Here is a 15,837-nt window from a genome sequence, read left to right on the forward strand (position 1 = left end):
GAATTGTTGACCCAATACCAGACACAGGTGTGATGTGACCCTTGACTGATAACCTACTGAGATGTGAACCCAATGAATGCGAGACAAATATATATATAAAATATCAGATGTGACTCTCCTAGATGAGGGACTGGCAGCCTATCTGAGGCTGAATAGGCTGCCCAGCCCACATCAGTTCAGTTTATTGTCATGCGCACAAGTGCAGTGAAATGCTTATTTGCATGTATGCTCCAATACAGGGACATTAAGGAAACACCAAAACAGAACAGCGACAGCAACAACAAGTAAAATAACATACTGTACATTTATTAATAACATACAAAAAACACATCAGTGTGAGCCAGTCGTAAGGGTAGAATTCCATAATCTGACATCTTGTGGGAAAAAGCTGTCTCTGAATCTGGACGTACGTGGTTTTACGCTCCTATAACGGTCACCAGAGGGAAGGGGGGAGAAAAATGAGAAACCTGGATGACTGGTACCAGTCATCCCACTACCCCACTATTATGAGGTCTGAGCCAGGGAGGTTCTGTAAGGGTGTACTGTAGATGGGGCGACAGGGGGATGAGAGAGAGATGCACAAAGTCCTGGGTGCGGTACTTATATGAGTAGTCGAGCAGAAGTGTGCGAGATTGGAATCTAAGCCTCCTCCAGAACTTCAGTTATAAACTCCATTAAGCGCATCAGCTCCATGGGCAGCTCTTCTGAGAAATTACATTCCCCTCCACTTATCATAACCAATAAAGCCCCTGAAAGGCTTGTTTTATTTTTAGTAACCTCTTACGCTGCATGATAAATGAGCAGGAGAGAACATATACAGTATATGATATACTTAGACAGTTCTGCGTGTAAAGCAAGCAGAAAAATATAGATAAGATGTAATTGCTACATCCAACAATGCATTATACTTTGTAAAAACAGTGCCGACATCAGGCCGGCACGAAGCTTCTTAGTGTGGTCCTCACTACAATATATGAATGAACCATAGCTGTAAATGATAAAAAATAACAAAAGAACACAACAGGATTTACAATAGGATAATTCAATTTAATTAGCTCACATTGGGTTTTTGGCAATTTATGGATCCACATCTGGATTTTACTCCAGATCAACACCCTGTCCTGTGTTCTTGCCTGAATTTCAGTCGCTATCCTTTGCCGGTCCTTCTGTTGCACTGTTGATGCCTCAGCAACCTGCAAGCACTTCTGATGTGCCTGGCACGGCCCCATTCCAGAAGCATTCCTGTTCCTCACCCAGCTCTCACACACTCACCCCATGAAGGAATATTGAGCCATGAAAACCTACAGTTTTGCAACAGCCTTCTGTAGCTGAGCACATCACAGGAATGCCACAGACGAGCAATCTGGCATTGCTCTGTGCTTTTAGCAAATTTAAGAAAAAAGTAGTATTTGCCCTAAAATTTTTGTTTTTAAATTATGTTCCCAGTGGTATTATTATTGTTGTTTTTAGTCTCAGCAGGTTCCCTTCTTTGAGGGAGGGGGTTAATAAATAATTCCAATGGTTTTCTTTTCAAGTGGGATTATCACAAGCAGCACTGAAGACTGCTTAGTAATGCAGTATGCCACAGTATTACTGTATATCTCTAAGCAATCACAAGGCACATGGATCATCCCCTAAAATGGCTCTCTACTCTTTAATGTTGATATTGCAGTAGTCTAGAGACAAAGTTCTACAGAAGCCTTATAGTTAAAAACTGCTGAGATGTACAGTAGGTACAGTAAACATACTCATTCAACAGAAAAACATAGATATATAAATTCCATTCCAAATTGAATAAAGGAAGAGACAAAAGGACATTAAGTTAGAGAAAGAGAATAGACATTCAAAATCCCAGGATCATCTTAAAACCCAAACAAGCACATGGGGCTAATTAGCTGATTTTAACTTGTTGGCTTTGATGAAAAACATTTAATAATGTTGAATTTGCTGAACTCCTGGGCTTCCTTGTTTCAGCTTTGTTCAGTATTTATGTAAAGTAGGCTCCCAGCCTTTGCTGAGTTATGGGAAACTGTGACGTCCATGTAACACACATTCCTTGCCAAAACAGAATGCAACTCTGAACCTTTCTGTAATTGAGCTTTCAAAATAAATCAAAACAAAAAAACATATTATGTCATACAGGCATGTGCATTAGTTATGCTCTCATAATTATACAGTTACGCCATGATTGTTTTTTCAAATTATACTGTACATGCCCGTAGGCAATCTTGAAGACACTGGTACAACATGTGGAGGGGAGCCATCCACCATATTTTTGCTTGTGTTCATCAGTCAAATTTATGTATGATTACTAGATAAGCAGCAAATAGCATTTTAAAGAAATCCTGTGAAAACTGTCTGCTGACAATATTTCAATTTGGTGCAGAAGGCAGCTCTTTTGAGAATGCTGTAGCATTTTCTCTTTATATTAATAATTTTACATTGTCGTTACACACAATGGAATGCCATTTAAAAAATCAATAATGGCATTTTTGGCTTGTAAAATGCCACAGCTATTATAAAAAAATTATATAATTTTAAAGCATTAATAGAACATCTGCTATTTTAACATGCCACTGAGATTTATTATGTTTAAAAGCATCATATTAACAAGAATGTTCTGGGACAAAGTGAGAACAGATGGTGCTCAGTACAATATATTATACATGTTATAATGCAACAGAATAGACTGTTCATATGGGGGCTAATCATCAGCTCATCCCATTAAAAAATCATTTTTGTGTTTTTTTTTAGTTTCAGAACAATCATCTCTGTTTTGCCTACTGAAAGAATACTAATTTTGAATTGAAAATGTTTTGTGCACTATCTAAACAAATGTAGATAAACTAACATGTGGAATTTTCCTCTTTGCCCTCACAGGATACCTGACAGTCACTATCGAGTCCCTTCCTCCTGTAGTCGTGGGAGATACCGTGACGCTGAAATGCAACTTCAAGACTGACGGCAGGTTGCGAGAGATCGTCTGGTATCGGGTAAGTCCAGGAGCTGTGTCAGTGATAGGCAGGTATATGACAGACACCTGGGGCCATTCAGCCAATCAGCCTAAACTATGGAACTGTGGCCTGGGAAGCAATTGGTTTTCTTGGGTATCAGTACGGCCTTACAAGTTCTTTTAAACCCTTTCTTTAACATCTAATTTGGTTCATTTGTAATCCTTTTAAATAAAAGTGCAATTTTAGGTTGCATGTAAACTAAAAGAGGTAACACTTTGAAATATTTTGCAGTTTAAGAGCTGAAAAGAACTCAGAAAACTAACATCTGAACAGGTGCACAATTCTGAAAAAATATTAGCTCACCTGAATCAAAAACCTGTACCCTGTGTATCTTTTTATTTGAATCATTTATTTAAGCATTTACAACAATTGACAACAAATTCACATTGGCAGTGATGCCCTAGAAAGTCTCATGTACACAGCAGGACATTTACTGGAGCAGTTAGAAATGCAAAGTAACTTCCTCAAGGGAACAACAGCAGTGTTCCTCCTGGGATTTGTACACTCTGGTACAGATCCCTTATCACTACGCCTCTGCTTGGTAATATTGGATATTTGCTCTGTCTCCACCTGCTCTGCTGTGGGGTGAAGCTGCTGGCAAAGAATAGCTACTATGTGGCATCTTGACATCAGACTGCACGAGTCTTAAAACAGAATGAAAGAAGTGAATGATGTTATTTTCACACATGATTCGCTGAACGTAAAGGGTCACATGCTTGCAAGCACTGTCCGAGCTGGCGTCCATTTGTGACACCTTGTCAGAATGCACCTGTTATTCATTTATTTAGCAGAACCTTTGCGCATGATGATTCACATTGATGATTCACCATTCCCAAAATAAGGAATGAGAAAGAGTCAAAATAAGTCATTAGATGCACCTAGTGACATTACACAATGAAACTAATGAGGTTATCTAATATCTTATAAATCAAAGACACCTAAACAAAGGTAGAAAGATGAAGGTTCACAAGAACACAGCCATAAATTCAATTGAACTTCCAATTTTAATTTCTTTCTACCCTTTATAAATTCAGCAGTCCAATAGTTAATCACAGGCATACTTAATGTATTATTTTTAATGAATGTGAGTGCAGTTGACTGTGCTGTTTGCTCCCTTTATCATCTTACAACATAAATCTATTAAAAAAGACATACAGTATGCAGAATGCAAGGCAGGGAATAAGTAATACAGCAGATGCAGAGGAAGATAATATGTTTAAACAACAAGAACAAACAGAACAATTCAATTCAATCTTTGTTTAAGAATTAATTATAAAAACATAGTAATGTTGCCATAGAATATATCACAAAATGCAGTGCTAATAAATCAGCTTTGTAGCTGGAACCACAGGGATTCTGGTGAGCGAAGAAAGAGCAGACCTGATGTCTGCCTAAAATTATGTTAAAAAAGAAGTACAGCATAAGAGTAAGATGAGTAAAGACAAGGTGAAGGAACTTCCTTTTTGTACTGTACATCCCGACAATCCAGCTCAGTAAATGGAGTGTCTTATTTTTCATTTTTCTTATTCTATCATACAGTACATTGAAATCTAATTACTGTATAACACTTAGAACTTTCTAAATTCTGCAATATTAGAATTTTACAGTTCATTAATTTGATTGTATATCACCATGGATAAAGGCATCTGTTAAACAAATTCCTAATTATAATTAATGGCAAATGAATGCAGTGCAACAGATTTATTGCTTATTCTGCAAATTGAATGGTTATTTTGTTGTAAAGAGAAAATATAAAAGTAGCAAGTAATAGGTTTATTCCATGCTAAAAAGAGAAGAAAGAAAACACAACGTTTCAGCCCTGGAACCTTCTTCAGGTGTGTCAACCTGAACCCTCACACCTGAAGAAGGCTCCACGACCGAAACGTTGTGTTTTTTTTCTTCTCTTTTCAGTATGGAATAAACCTATTACTTGTTCCTTTGCAGACTACGCATGCCGACGCAGCTCCCCACCTGAACTACTTCAAATATAAAAGTAGATGCACATACAGACAGACAATATGGTTTTGTCAGAATCAAAGCAACTGAAGGTAGATATCGGCTTTAATGAGAAGCACGTAGCAATTGTGACGTCACCTTGACCTTTCGTGTGCAGTCAGCTCCATGTGAGAACAATGTTATTTGCTGCTATGTCTATTGCTGGAGATGTGCTCCCTTGAGGCAGCTGTTGTATATAATTTGCATATCAGTAAAGCCTAAAAATGTCACTTCGCAACATGAACGATTACAGGATCTTGAGGTATGAAACAAACAATAGAAAAATTAAATCATTGGAGGATATTTTTCATACACCATTTTGACCTTTAAATAATGGAAAACGTAAACATTTAACCCTGAGGATGGTACAATGCCACATTCTATTATAGAATGTGCCATTGAATATCATGTGCTAATTTGCAAAGCTTTAGCATAAAGCTTGTTAATTGTGGCACATCTTGACTTGGTGTGGACCCAGGTACACAGAGAACAGCGATTCTGTGAAGTTGTGATCAATGAAAAGCTAACACTGTAGTGATCGTTCTTACAGTCACCCACTGTGCAAAGGTAGGTAGAAACGTTATCCAACATGTGGGGCTTTGCCTGAGGTGGGAAAGAGGAAAAAAGCCATTTAGTGATAAACAATTTCAATCCAATTTGCTATTATCACTCTCTTTTTAACTCATTTGTGCTGGAAATCAGAAATTACAAATATAGGGCGATTTATTGCTGTACCAGGTAAGGGAAATTGTAGATTAAATGTTATTGCAAAAGTGCAGGTAAGAAAAGACATAAGCTCATGTGGGAAAATGCAGGAATGCACATTTTGAATATGCTCTTTAAAAGTGTGTGTGTGTGGGGGGGAGGATTAAACAATATAGTATGGAACGTTTCTTATTTCTTATGAAAGTATCTCCTCAGATCTCTGTGACATTAACGTACCTTGAAGACATCTTCCATGTAGTGGAATGTTAGGTTCCAATGTACTAATGCAAACCACAGCCACAGCTTTCCATGTTCATCGTAGAAGCTGCTCCTCATTTATATCTCATGCTAAGGAAAATGTACTTACAATCCGGAACAAATTTAAGAGCCAATGCTGATGTAACCATTTTAGATAGTGTTTCCTCATGGCATCACATATTCAGTATTCATTTCTGGTTGTAAAACTATCATTAGAAACAAGCGCTCGGCTGTAACCTGCCTCGCAGTAAATGAACAATTTTGATAATAAACAAAAAGCATTACAAGGTAACTCTACATTCCAACACCACTGCTGTTTAACACAGTTTCTTTTACATGTAAATCATTTTTTGATTTAAGTAGATCATTTACATTATTTTAAATTATTTTCCTTTCAGTAAAATGGTTTCTCAGAGGATGCACTAATGTTGTTATGAATTTTTAATTTCCATTTAAAATTAGCTTATATTTTCCAAGTGCTGACTTTTTGCTTGTGGCAGAAAAAACATTAGATGTCGCTCTGCGTAGAAGGTTTATTGCTTTGATCCGCCCTTTTCCTTTCACAAAGCAGATGAGGACAAAGAAACACTGATGGTGTAAAGTTAGAAAAACATCTTGGGTGAGTAGTGTAGCTGGGAAGATGAGCTCTCCTGAAGATGAACGTCACCATTATAACAACCTAAGTGGTGCAGAATTACAACAGACTCTTAGACTTGTCAAAGATTTCCATTGCCCTGTACTCTAACACAACACCTACTGTTCATCTGCCTTGTAAACTGATCTTAAAGAGTTATAGGCCTGTCGATGATACAATAGTCTATAAAAAGAAACAGAAAAAGCCAGATGTTTTGTACCAATCTAGCATTTAAATTAATTGTTCCATGAACAATTGTTCCGGGTTTAGTGAACAATTAAACCCCCACCCTTTTTCTGATGAATCTTAGGGAATCGGTTTCATCAGTATAATGCAATCGTTTGCTCTACTAAAGATACCTACAGTTCTTTGTATATGAAATTCTTGCCCCTGTCATTCTTAAGCATGCGCTTATACAGTAGTGTCATGACTTTCATGACTTGTCTCCTCACAATGTCTGTTGCAGATGATTAAGATGAAAATTTTGCCCTTGATTAAACAAAGGCATGTAAATTGAGACGGCTCCTTTGGCATTAACATCATCCACCTAATTTGTGCTCAGAAACCCTGTTTGTTCATGAAAAAGGGCAATCTAAAACAGGTCAGATGCAAATGCTCTTTGAGTTAAATATCAGTAAACCATCTGCAACTCCCCAGTCCACCACATGTTTAGCAATTGCTAGGAGTGCTGAATATTAATGTCATTATCTCAAGGTTTTGTGTCTTAACTTTGGATGCTAATAACACATACATAAAACATATTTCGTCCATTTTAACCTTTAAGCTGATTAAACTTTAATAGTGAACTTCAAGCATTGACTCATTTAGCAGAAAAAATGCCATTGTGCTTTTATTTTGCAGTAAAATTCTTGCAGTTGCAGGTACGTCAGGTCTTTGTACACCCGTAATGGGAATGGAGATAAGGCCAAATCTCAAAAAAGGTGACTTCAGGTAAAAGACAAAAAAAAAGTCAAATTAGTTTTTTGGTCTGACTTGGCTAAATTTATACACATACCAATGTGAGACAAATGATAATAGAATGCAACTCAGCTAATTTAAAGTATATAATATCAAACTTAAATGCGAGCAGTTATCTTGAAAATGCAATTTCACCTGCTTTCTAATGTCATCTTGTCTAGAAGACTCATCTATACAATTGCCAGTCTTCATGACAGACAGAAAAAGATTAATTGTACTTCAGCTTTTCTGGGTACAATTACATTATATTTGCTGTATAATAGATCATTTGGCAACAGTTAAAACTTTTATTGAAACTGAAATAGGAAAGTGTCGACTGTTTAATTTTTCTCATTTTCAAAACATTGAATATGAGAGTTAATATGTACTGACCACTGCTTAACAGGGTACATATTACAATTAATTCTACATACATTACACTTCCATTAAGGTTACAGTTCATACTCCTCTTTTTAATGCATAACTACCTATTCCGTTTCATAAAAGCTATGACAATCTTAAGTGTTATTAGTCATTTTTAAATTAGTGTTATGATATACAGTAGTTACACATATCATGTCTTGTAACACTGAAGAGCTGGGAACTGTAATGAGAACTATGCTGGTTTTGTATACATTGCCCAGTGTAGTGCTTACTCAAGGTTATTGAGGGTTACTCAAAAACTAATTTCTGTTTTCTTGCTAAAAGCTTAGATATAGCCTTAACCTTTATGCAGAAACTTAAAATGTAAAATGATATGTTACTGTTGTTCCTTCAGTGAATATGTTTTAGACCGTGAGCTCTAATTATATGGACTCGATCAACAGGTAAATGAAAAGGTACCATGTTTTTGTTTGATATATATGGTGAAATAACTCTAGTTTACCATTGCTGTGCATAATGGTCTTCAACTAATCGTAACTCTAACTGAGTACTGGGAGGCTCTAAACAGCATGCTGGCAGCAAACCCTACCAGCTGAAAATTGTTATCCCATGATTATTAATATCGTAGCATAATCAGATCTGTGGGGTATATCAGCAAGATATCAGAGTGTGAGAAAACGTTCTTCTGTTCTAATTAGACACAGTGTTTTACTCCATTAAAATTCTTATCATACGCCAAGCACCGCAATCAGGCAAGACAATCAGGTTAAAACCAGTTGGTTTTCACAACATAAACAAGGCTTTAGAACTCATTAGCTGTTTTGTCATCAGGTTTCATAAAACTCTGCTTTCAAGCATGCCTCACACCTCCCATATTGTTATGAAACAGCTAGCATTTAATATCTTTGCACGTCCTTAGATTAAGAATTTAAGTGAAGGTAAAGTACCTGACATGGTAGGTAGTTTTAACACACTCCCTTATGTTTCAGTTAGTCTAGTAATTGTGAGACACTCCCTAGAGTAATGTTAGAATTTGGCTGACCTGTAAACGGACACGTTATAACGGTTTTAGTACGAGTTAAAACGTATTTCCTTGTGTTATGTTCAACTGTGTTTAAGTTATATATAGAAGAACCCCAAAAACACGACAGTGCCCGATTAGTAGATCCGACAAAACTAAAAGGGGATATATTCATCGTTCTGCAAAACTATAGCTTTTGTTATTTTTTACTCAATGTATGAAATCCAAGCATCTTATGAGTTATGATTTTTGTTTTCTAATGGTGCATTTTCTGACTTGTAGCTAAACATACCTCAGCTGGTTACATATTGCAAAACGTTAAAAAAAATGGTAATATGTATACATTGCACAGGAAAAAAAATAGAAAAGATTATTATATGTGGAAGCACGTAGAAGCCTCTGTTCCATCATTTTCAGATGTTGATTGTATAAACAAATGTATTGGTGTTTAAAAATGATAAAAAAAATAAAATGTTATACACTTGAAATACAGAATTTTATTAAATGTTGGCTCCTTGCCACATGAAGCTTTAATCAGATTTCTGCAAAAAACAAACCTGTTTTAAAGGAAAATGGTTGAATAATGAGGCAGCACAGGGGAAAAAAAGAAAAGTCTCACTTCTTTATTGAAGAGGAAAGGGCTAATTTGTGTATTGACAGTCCTGGGTTTAACAGAGCCTTCTGGGAATAAGCCTGTCATCTTTGGGATTTGGTTACTGCAAAGAACAGAGAGGAGGTTATAAGGAACTGCTTGACATCCCTAGTGAATACTTCTTATTGCAAGTGCTAATACATTATAAATCAATTATCCAAGGTTCACAGCTGAAGTTTCTTTAATCTTTCCCTTTTATTTGACTAAACTATCTACTTTTTTTTCCTCCAAATGTAGGATTTGTAATTTTTGGCTGATACTCACCTAGGGAATTGATGCTTCCAATTGGAACCAGATAAAAGAGCAAAAGAGTGTGAATTAAACATTTCCTACTTTCTTCATTATTGAAGAAGCATTATCTTTGTGGATTCTGTTTGTGGTCTACTTTAATGTGAACCAGAAGCCTGAATGCCCTCACAACTCTGCTGGTTATATACCAAACTCCATAGGCAACCACATGAGACTGTACAGCTAGTCATTCAGAGGAAGCCATCAAACTAAAGCAAATTCTTACCTTGAAAATGATCAAAACAGTTTTGAAAATGTGCATCTAATGTCAGTTCTTAAGCCCATTTTTTTCATAGCTTTTCCTTCATTGGTGTGACGTTCTTGCACAAAATATCCAAGGAAAAGGGTAGAATGACATTCCCAAGGCTTGAAGGAATGTTTTATACTCAAAGGCTTAAAAGACCTGAATCTCTTTAATTTTGGACAGAGAATACATTTTGGGACCCTAAAGGGACTTGATCCAGGCATTCAAAATCCTCAAAGTACTGACAAAGTCAACAAAATTGTTTAGGGTGAAGAGCTGAGTTCAGACTAGAGGACACAAATGAAAAGTAATTGGGAGCACATTTAGGACAGAGAACAGGAGGAGCTTTTATACACAGAGGGCTGTGGGAGTCTGAAACAAGCTACAAGTATAATATAGAGGGTGTTTATGTAATTCACAAATGGTCAAGAAATAGTCCATGTTATGTTGTCCGTCAGGAAAGTACAGTGGTTTGAATTACTGTGTTGCAGCACTGGGGCCCTGAGTTCAGTCTCAGACCTGGGGTGCTATCAGCATGGATTTTGTATGTTCTCTCTATGTTTGCACGGGTGCTCCAGGTGCTCTGGTTTTCCTCCTACGGTCCAAAGACATACTGATAGGTTAAATGGCTTCTAGGAAAAATTGGATCTGGTTTGTCTGTGTTTTTGTCTGTCTGCCCTACAATGGACTGGTGTCCTATCCAGGGTGTATCCTGCCTTGAGCCATTTGCTTGATGGAATAGGCTCTGGCTACTCCGTGGGCTACAGTTGCAAGAAGCTGTTAGAAAATGGATGGATGTTGTCCATCACCTTGAGAAATTTAACAGCCTGCTTATAAAGTTAGTTGGCCTATTTACAGAGCTTACATAACCCCCATCTGCTTGTACAAAATATCGTTACCTACTGATCAGAATGTCTGTTGGTTGTAATATTCTCATTTTTTAATTAGAAAATTGCTTTCTGTAGTTCAGTTTTTAATAATGAGTAATTCTGAAAAGCTGTCCATGTAACCTGTCCTCTGGCAACTTGCCTACACTGAAATCCTCTGTGACCAATCCTCTACGTCACTACTGCTGAAGAACAGACCACTTCTGAAATATTCCACAGGAAACATGTTCTTTACATACTAATAATAATTATTATAAAAGGCAAAGATCTCATTACAACACGATTGATCATCATTTTGCAACTGAGATACGATGCAAGCAAATGTTACTGTAATGATCACCTGGGACGTTTTGTAGCTAATTCCTCTGTGTGCATGCTGTGATTAAATGAGTGAAGGGGCGTTGCCACTGTGCCATGCTCTCAGCTCACTGGCACAGCGCAGTGAGTTAATTGGGGGCATGCTGTTGTCAAGTGGCACCCATGATGGGGTAGAAAGAACGTAAGAGAAGGAAACCCCACTGGGCTGATTTAACTGATCAAACCAAGGTCTCTCTGCCATAGTCTCACCTCTCCAGGAGAGTGGAATCACTCTTTCCTCATAAAGTCTCAAGTCAGTCCTGTAGAGGCGCAAGGGTAGGGTACAGAGTTGTTTCCCACTGTTTTCATCCTCTTCTTTTACTTTGTTTCTCCGACCAGTCTTTTAAATGTGAGTAATAGTAGTGTGGTTTTGTCACATTGTACTTATATGATTGCATTTTTAGAGTATGAAAATGGAGCTTTTATCTTGCCATGCAATTCATTTGTGTTTCCTGTGAGCAGTTTAGACAGTTTAAATCTGATTTGTTCTTCAGCGGAAGTGACATACAATATTTGGCCAGGGGATATTTTCCATGATTTTTGCAGCATTATTCATCATTAAAAACTGAACTAGTGTACATAAACCAGTTTTTAAGTAAAAAAAGAGGGATATCCACCCAAGCAGGCATCCTGATCCATGGGTAACTATATATTATATAAGCTGATGGAGTTTTATATAAGCTATTTAGAATACCATGTTTTGAAAATGACAGGGACATTTGGTGCATATGTATTGTAAATAGGTCCATGGGGAACATGTTGCCAGGGACAATGATGGGACATACCCGAAGGTATTGTCATGACCAGCATTCATCAACTGAAGCATGCAAACTATCATGGGTGAAATTGGTGATGGTGATCACTATGAATCAATGCTGCAGTATCTTCTAGTGTGTACTGTCACTGTTTATACTGTATATACAGTACATGTGCACAATATGACACATCTCCACTGTTTTTACGATATACTAGTTCTAATGTGGAAGAAATGAGTCCTATATGACAAATATTTCAGGAGGCTGTTTCTCATCTGATTACACACAAGAAAAATCTAACTGCAAGTTATACCACTCTGAGCAGACATACCTACTGTAGATTTTTGAACTGTGTCAGGTTGTAGCAGATGTACTACAGGTACAACTACATTCTGCAGTGTCCCAGAGAATGCTCCCACATAATGCTTTTCTAAACATCAAGTCTTTTTTGAATCCATCCTTCCATTTTCTAACCACTTCATCCAATTTAGGGTTGAGGGGGAGCAAGAGCCTATCCCGGCAAGCAACAGGCACAAGGCAAGATACAGCCTGGATAGGACACCAGTCCATCACAGGGCAGATACACTCACACCAGGACCAAATGTTCCCAGATGCCAATTAATTTACCAGTATGTCTTTGAATGGTGGGAAAAAACCTGCGCAAACTCATACAAACTCCATGCAGATACCACCCCAGGGCCCCAGCACTTTGAGATGCCAATGTGAACCTCAGTTCCTCTGTGCTACCCCTTGTTTGTATCCTTATTGTTTTTGCTGCTGGATGTCTAAAGTTTAAAGGGTTCATGCTGTATAGCCCTATTGTTATAATGTCCAATTCCTTTACTTACATGTCAGGATAGCCTAATGATTGAATATGATTCAGTGGGTTTATCAGAAATACTCTTGCTAGAGGATAATTCTAGTCAATTTATAAATGTGCTTCTGTGAATTAGGAGGAAACACAATAGCTCTTCCTGAAAACATTAAACCATGTCATAGAACATGATCTTAACTAAAAAAAGAAAACCAAAAATATGGTTCTTTTTTTTATGTGGTCCTGTCTATTGACAGTTGTTGCTTCATTATTGAAAAAGTGATACATTATATTTGCTGTAACTGCCTAAGATGTTATTACAATTATATTATATTACTACAGGTAGAGTAGGTAATACATACTGTACATTTAACACCTTATTTTCAAAACCCTTTTTTCTTTATAATTCCAATTTGCAATAATTCTATTATTATATATGAGATAAATCCATTTAGTCATGTTTCAAGGTGCAGTTTCACATGGAAGCAGTCAGATTAGAAATTGAGCTTTTGAGTCTTGACACCTTTGTTAATGTCCTGTCATTCAATATGACACTTCCTGGTAGGCCACATGGCTGCATGATATGAATGCCCTGATCGCAGGCACCCAAAATTGAAACTAGCACCATTCAATATTGCACCTTTTTTCAGTACAGAAGACTGTCTAGTAGATTAGTGGGACTTTGAATCATAGTGTTTTAGTGTTTTGAAGGTGGACAGTTGGGTGCTCTTTTATGACAACACAAAAGAAGATATTTATTTTCTTTTCAGGTATTTCATTTATTCTTCATAAATAATTGTCCAGTTGGTCCATCAGATTTAGACCGATACATTGTGTTTTCGGCAGGCAGTTCAATCCTGTAGAAATGACATGACCAAAATCTACTTTTCCACTGGAATAGCTATGGAAAACTCCACACAGATAGCACCCCAGGACCAGAACTGATGCCAGACTCCCAGCGCTTCAAGGCAGCAATGCCTCTGAAGAAAGTCTGAAGTTCAGGCTGTCTTTTGAAGACATGTTTGTGCAATCACAGAAACAAGGACCAACTGTATAGATTTTGTTCCATTTTATGTTTTTTACAGGTTGTCCAGCAAGACATGAGTGAAAAGCTTTTCTTTATCTGTTTGCACAGCTATACAGTTTACTTGAAATTATTAAAATATTCTCTGTCTTGAGGTTACCTTTGGTTATTAAAAATTCAGTTTTATTTTCTGTAAGGCATCCATCTTTATTCTCTGTAACAGAACAGGGATCTGGTAGTTTTTCTTCTTTCAGGGTTTGTGTGAAAACCAGCTTCTGGGATCAGCTTCATGCTGTAGGGGCAATGGAAGTAATGGAATAGCCTTAGCCCTCCCCAGACTCCCTGATTCGGCCCAGCATGACCTGCTATATTGTTCTGTCAGGCTAAACATCTAATCAGGGATAAACAGTCTTAAGAAATAAAGCGGGAGGCAAAGAGCTGTGAGTTGTTGTTTCACGTAATGTAGTTGTGAAAAAATAAAAAGCACTTGGCAAAGGTGAATTAAAGAGGAGCTGCAACTCTATTTTTATATTTTGTGGTTAGAAAGAATAGGCATTGATGAGTGCATTTCAAACTACAAAGAAAGTAAAAAGTACACAGTAACATGTAAAACCTCTAATTTGAAATTTCCAGGTATGTGCGGCACCATATTCTGTGATCCACAACGAGGCAACCGACTTCCAGTGAGGAGTAGCAGTCCTATGACATTGTAAACAAGCAGGCTTGTGAATACATCTGTTTTAATCCAATAGAAATATTGCTCTCAACTTTGAGTTTTTGCCAACAAATGCAACTTACTAGTTAACTCTGCATGTAGATCACATTGGAACATGTCTGCAGTGAAATGGCTGCTGCATAACCTGTACTTATTCACTTGAACATCACTCTACATTAGTCATTACAGTGACTAGTGAGCAGGGAGGGCCGCGTCACGTCACAATTCTCGTGACCTCTCACAACAACGTGACTATACAATACTTTCACAAAGTTCACGGTTTTTTACTTAAGTTGGAATTTGTAAAATTTTCTGATACTATCAATTTATTTTATTATTGAGATTTAATAACCTTACTGAGAAACTGAAACAGCAGTTCCCCTTTAAATCCTGCAGTTTAAGAAAAAACGTTTTCTGAATCTAAACACTAGTATGTTATTGTATATATACAGTAGTATAATTTGCTCTAAATATGTGTTCAGGTTACAGGAGTGCAGGAGTATGTTCCATGACAATTTGTTGTGCTCTTCACAAACTCACACCAAATATGAAACCTGGCATATTCCAGCAATTATTTAAAGGACTTTGGTCATTCTTATTAAAACCAACAAAACATTCTAAGCATATACTGTACAGTATCTGTGTCCATTTTAAATTGTCATCAAAGCCTGTTATCCTGATGTCTAGGAACATCTTTGTCCCATGTTTTGAAACTTTTAAAATGCAAAAATATAGAACCTTAATCCTTATTTTTCCTTTTGGAATGTTAAAAATGTACTGAATTGTTTTGTTATATTGTAAAGGTATAGCTTGGGAAAAAATATAATTGTTTTTCTTTCTTTTGCTAAATAAACCACACAAGACCTCATGTACCGAGAATTTTTTAGTACAAAACAAGCTGACATTTTTCATGTCCCATACTGAATAAGGCAGACAAATATGGATGTGAAATGATCTGCCCAAGTCAGTTGTTCTAAGCTTTGTAACAGAAAATGCAATGTGTCACCCACACAGTTATATTCCCCTTTCATTGGTACTGTATGGTCTACTATTCATTCTGCTCCAGAATGCTTTAAAGAGTCAACAAATAAGTCTGTTATCCAGTCCAATTCTTGATTTCCTTTCTGAATTTG

At 36.9% G+C, this 15,837-nt stretch overlaps 1 protein-coding gene across 1 annotated transcript in view; it reads left to right on the forward strand.

Moving 5' to 3' along the window:
* The window catches only part of LOC148817500 (immunoglobulin superfamily member 21-like), a 222,501-nt gene that overhangs the window by 89,664 nt on the left and 117,000 nt on the right, over positions 1-15,837 (forward strand). The window contains exon 2 of the mRNA XM_088938144.1: positions 2,881-2,993. Within this exon, the coding sequence (XP_088794270.1) occupies positions 2,881-2,993 (113 nt within the window). The remainder of the gene's footprint in view (positions 1-2,880; positions 2,994-15,837) is intronic.

The sequence above is a fragment of the Atractosteus spatula genome, chromosome 20 (genome assembly GCF_055471065.1).
Source record: "Atractosteus spatula isolate fAtrSpa1 chromosome 20, fAtrSpa1.hap1, whole genome shotgun sequence".
Taxonomy (NCBI): domain Eukaryota; kingdom Metazoa; phylum Chordata; class Actinopteri; order Semionotiformes; family Lepisosteidae; genus Atractosteus; species Atractosteus spatula.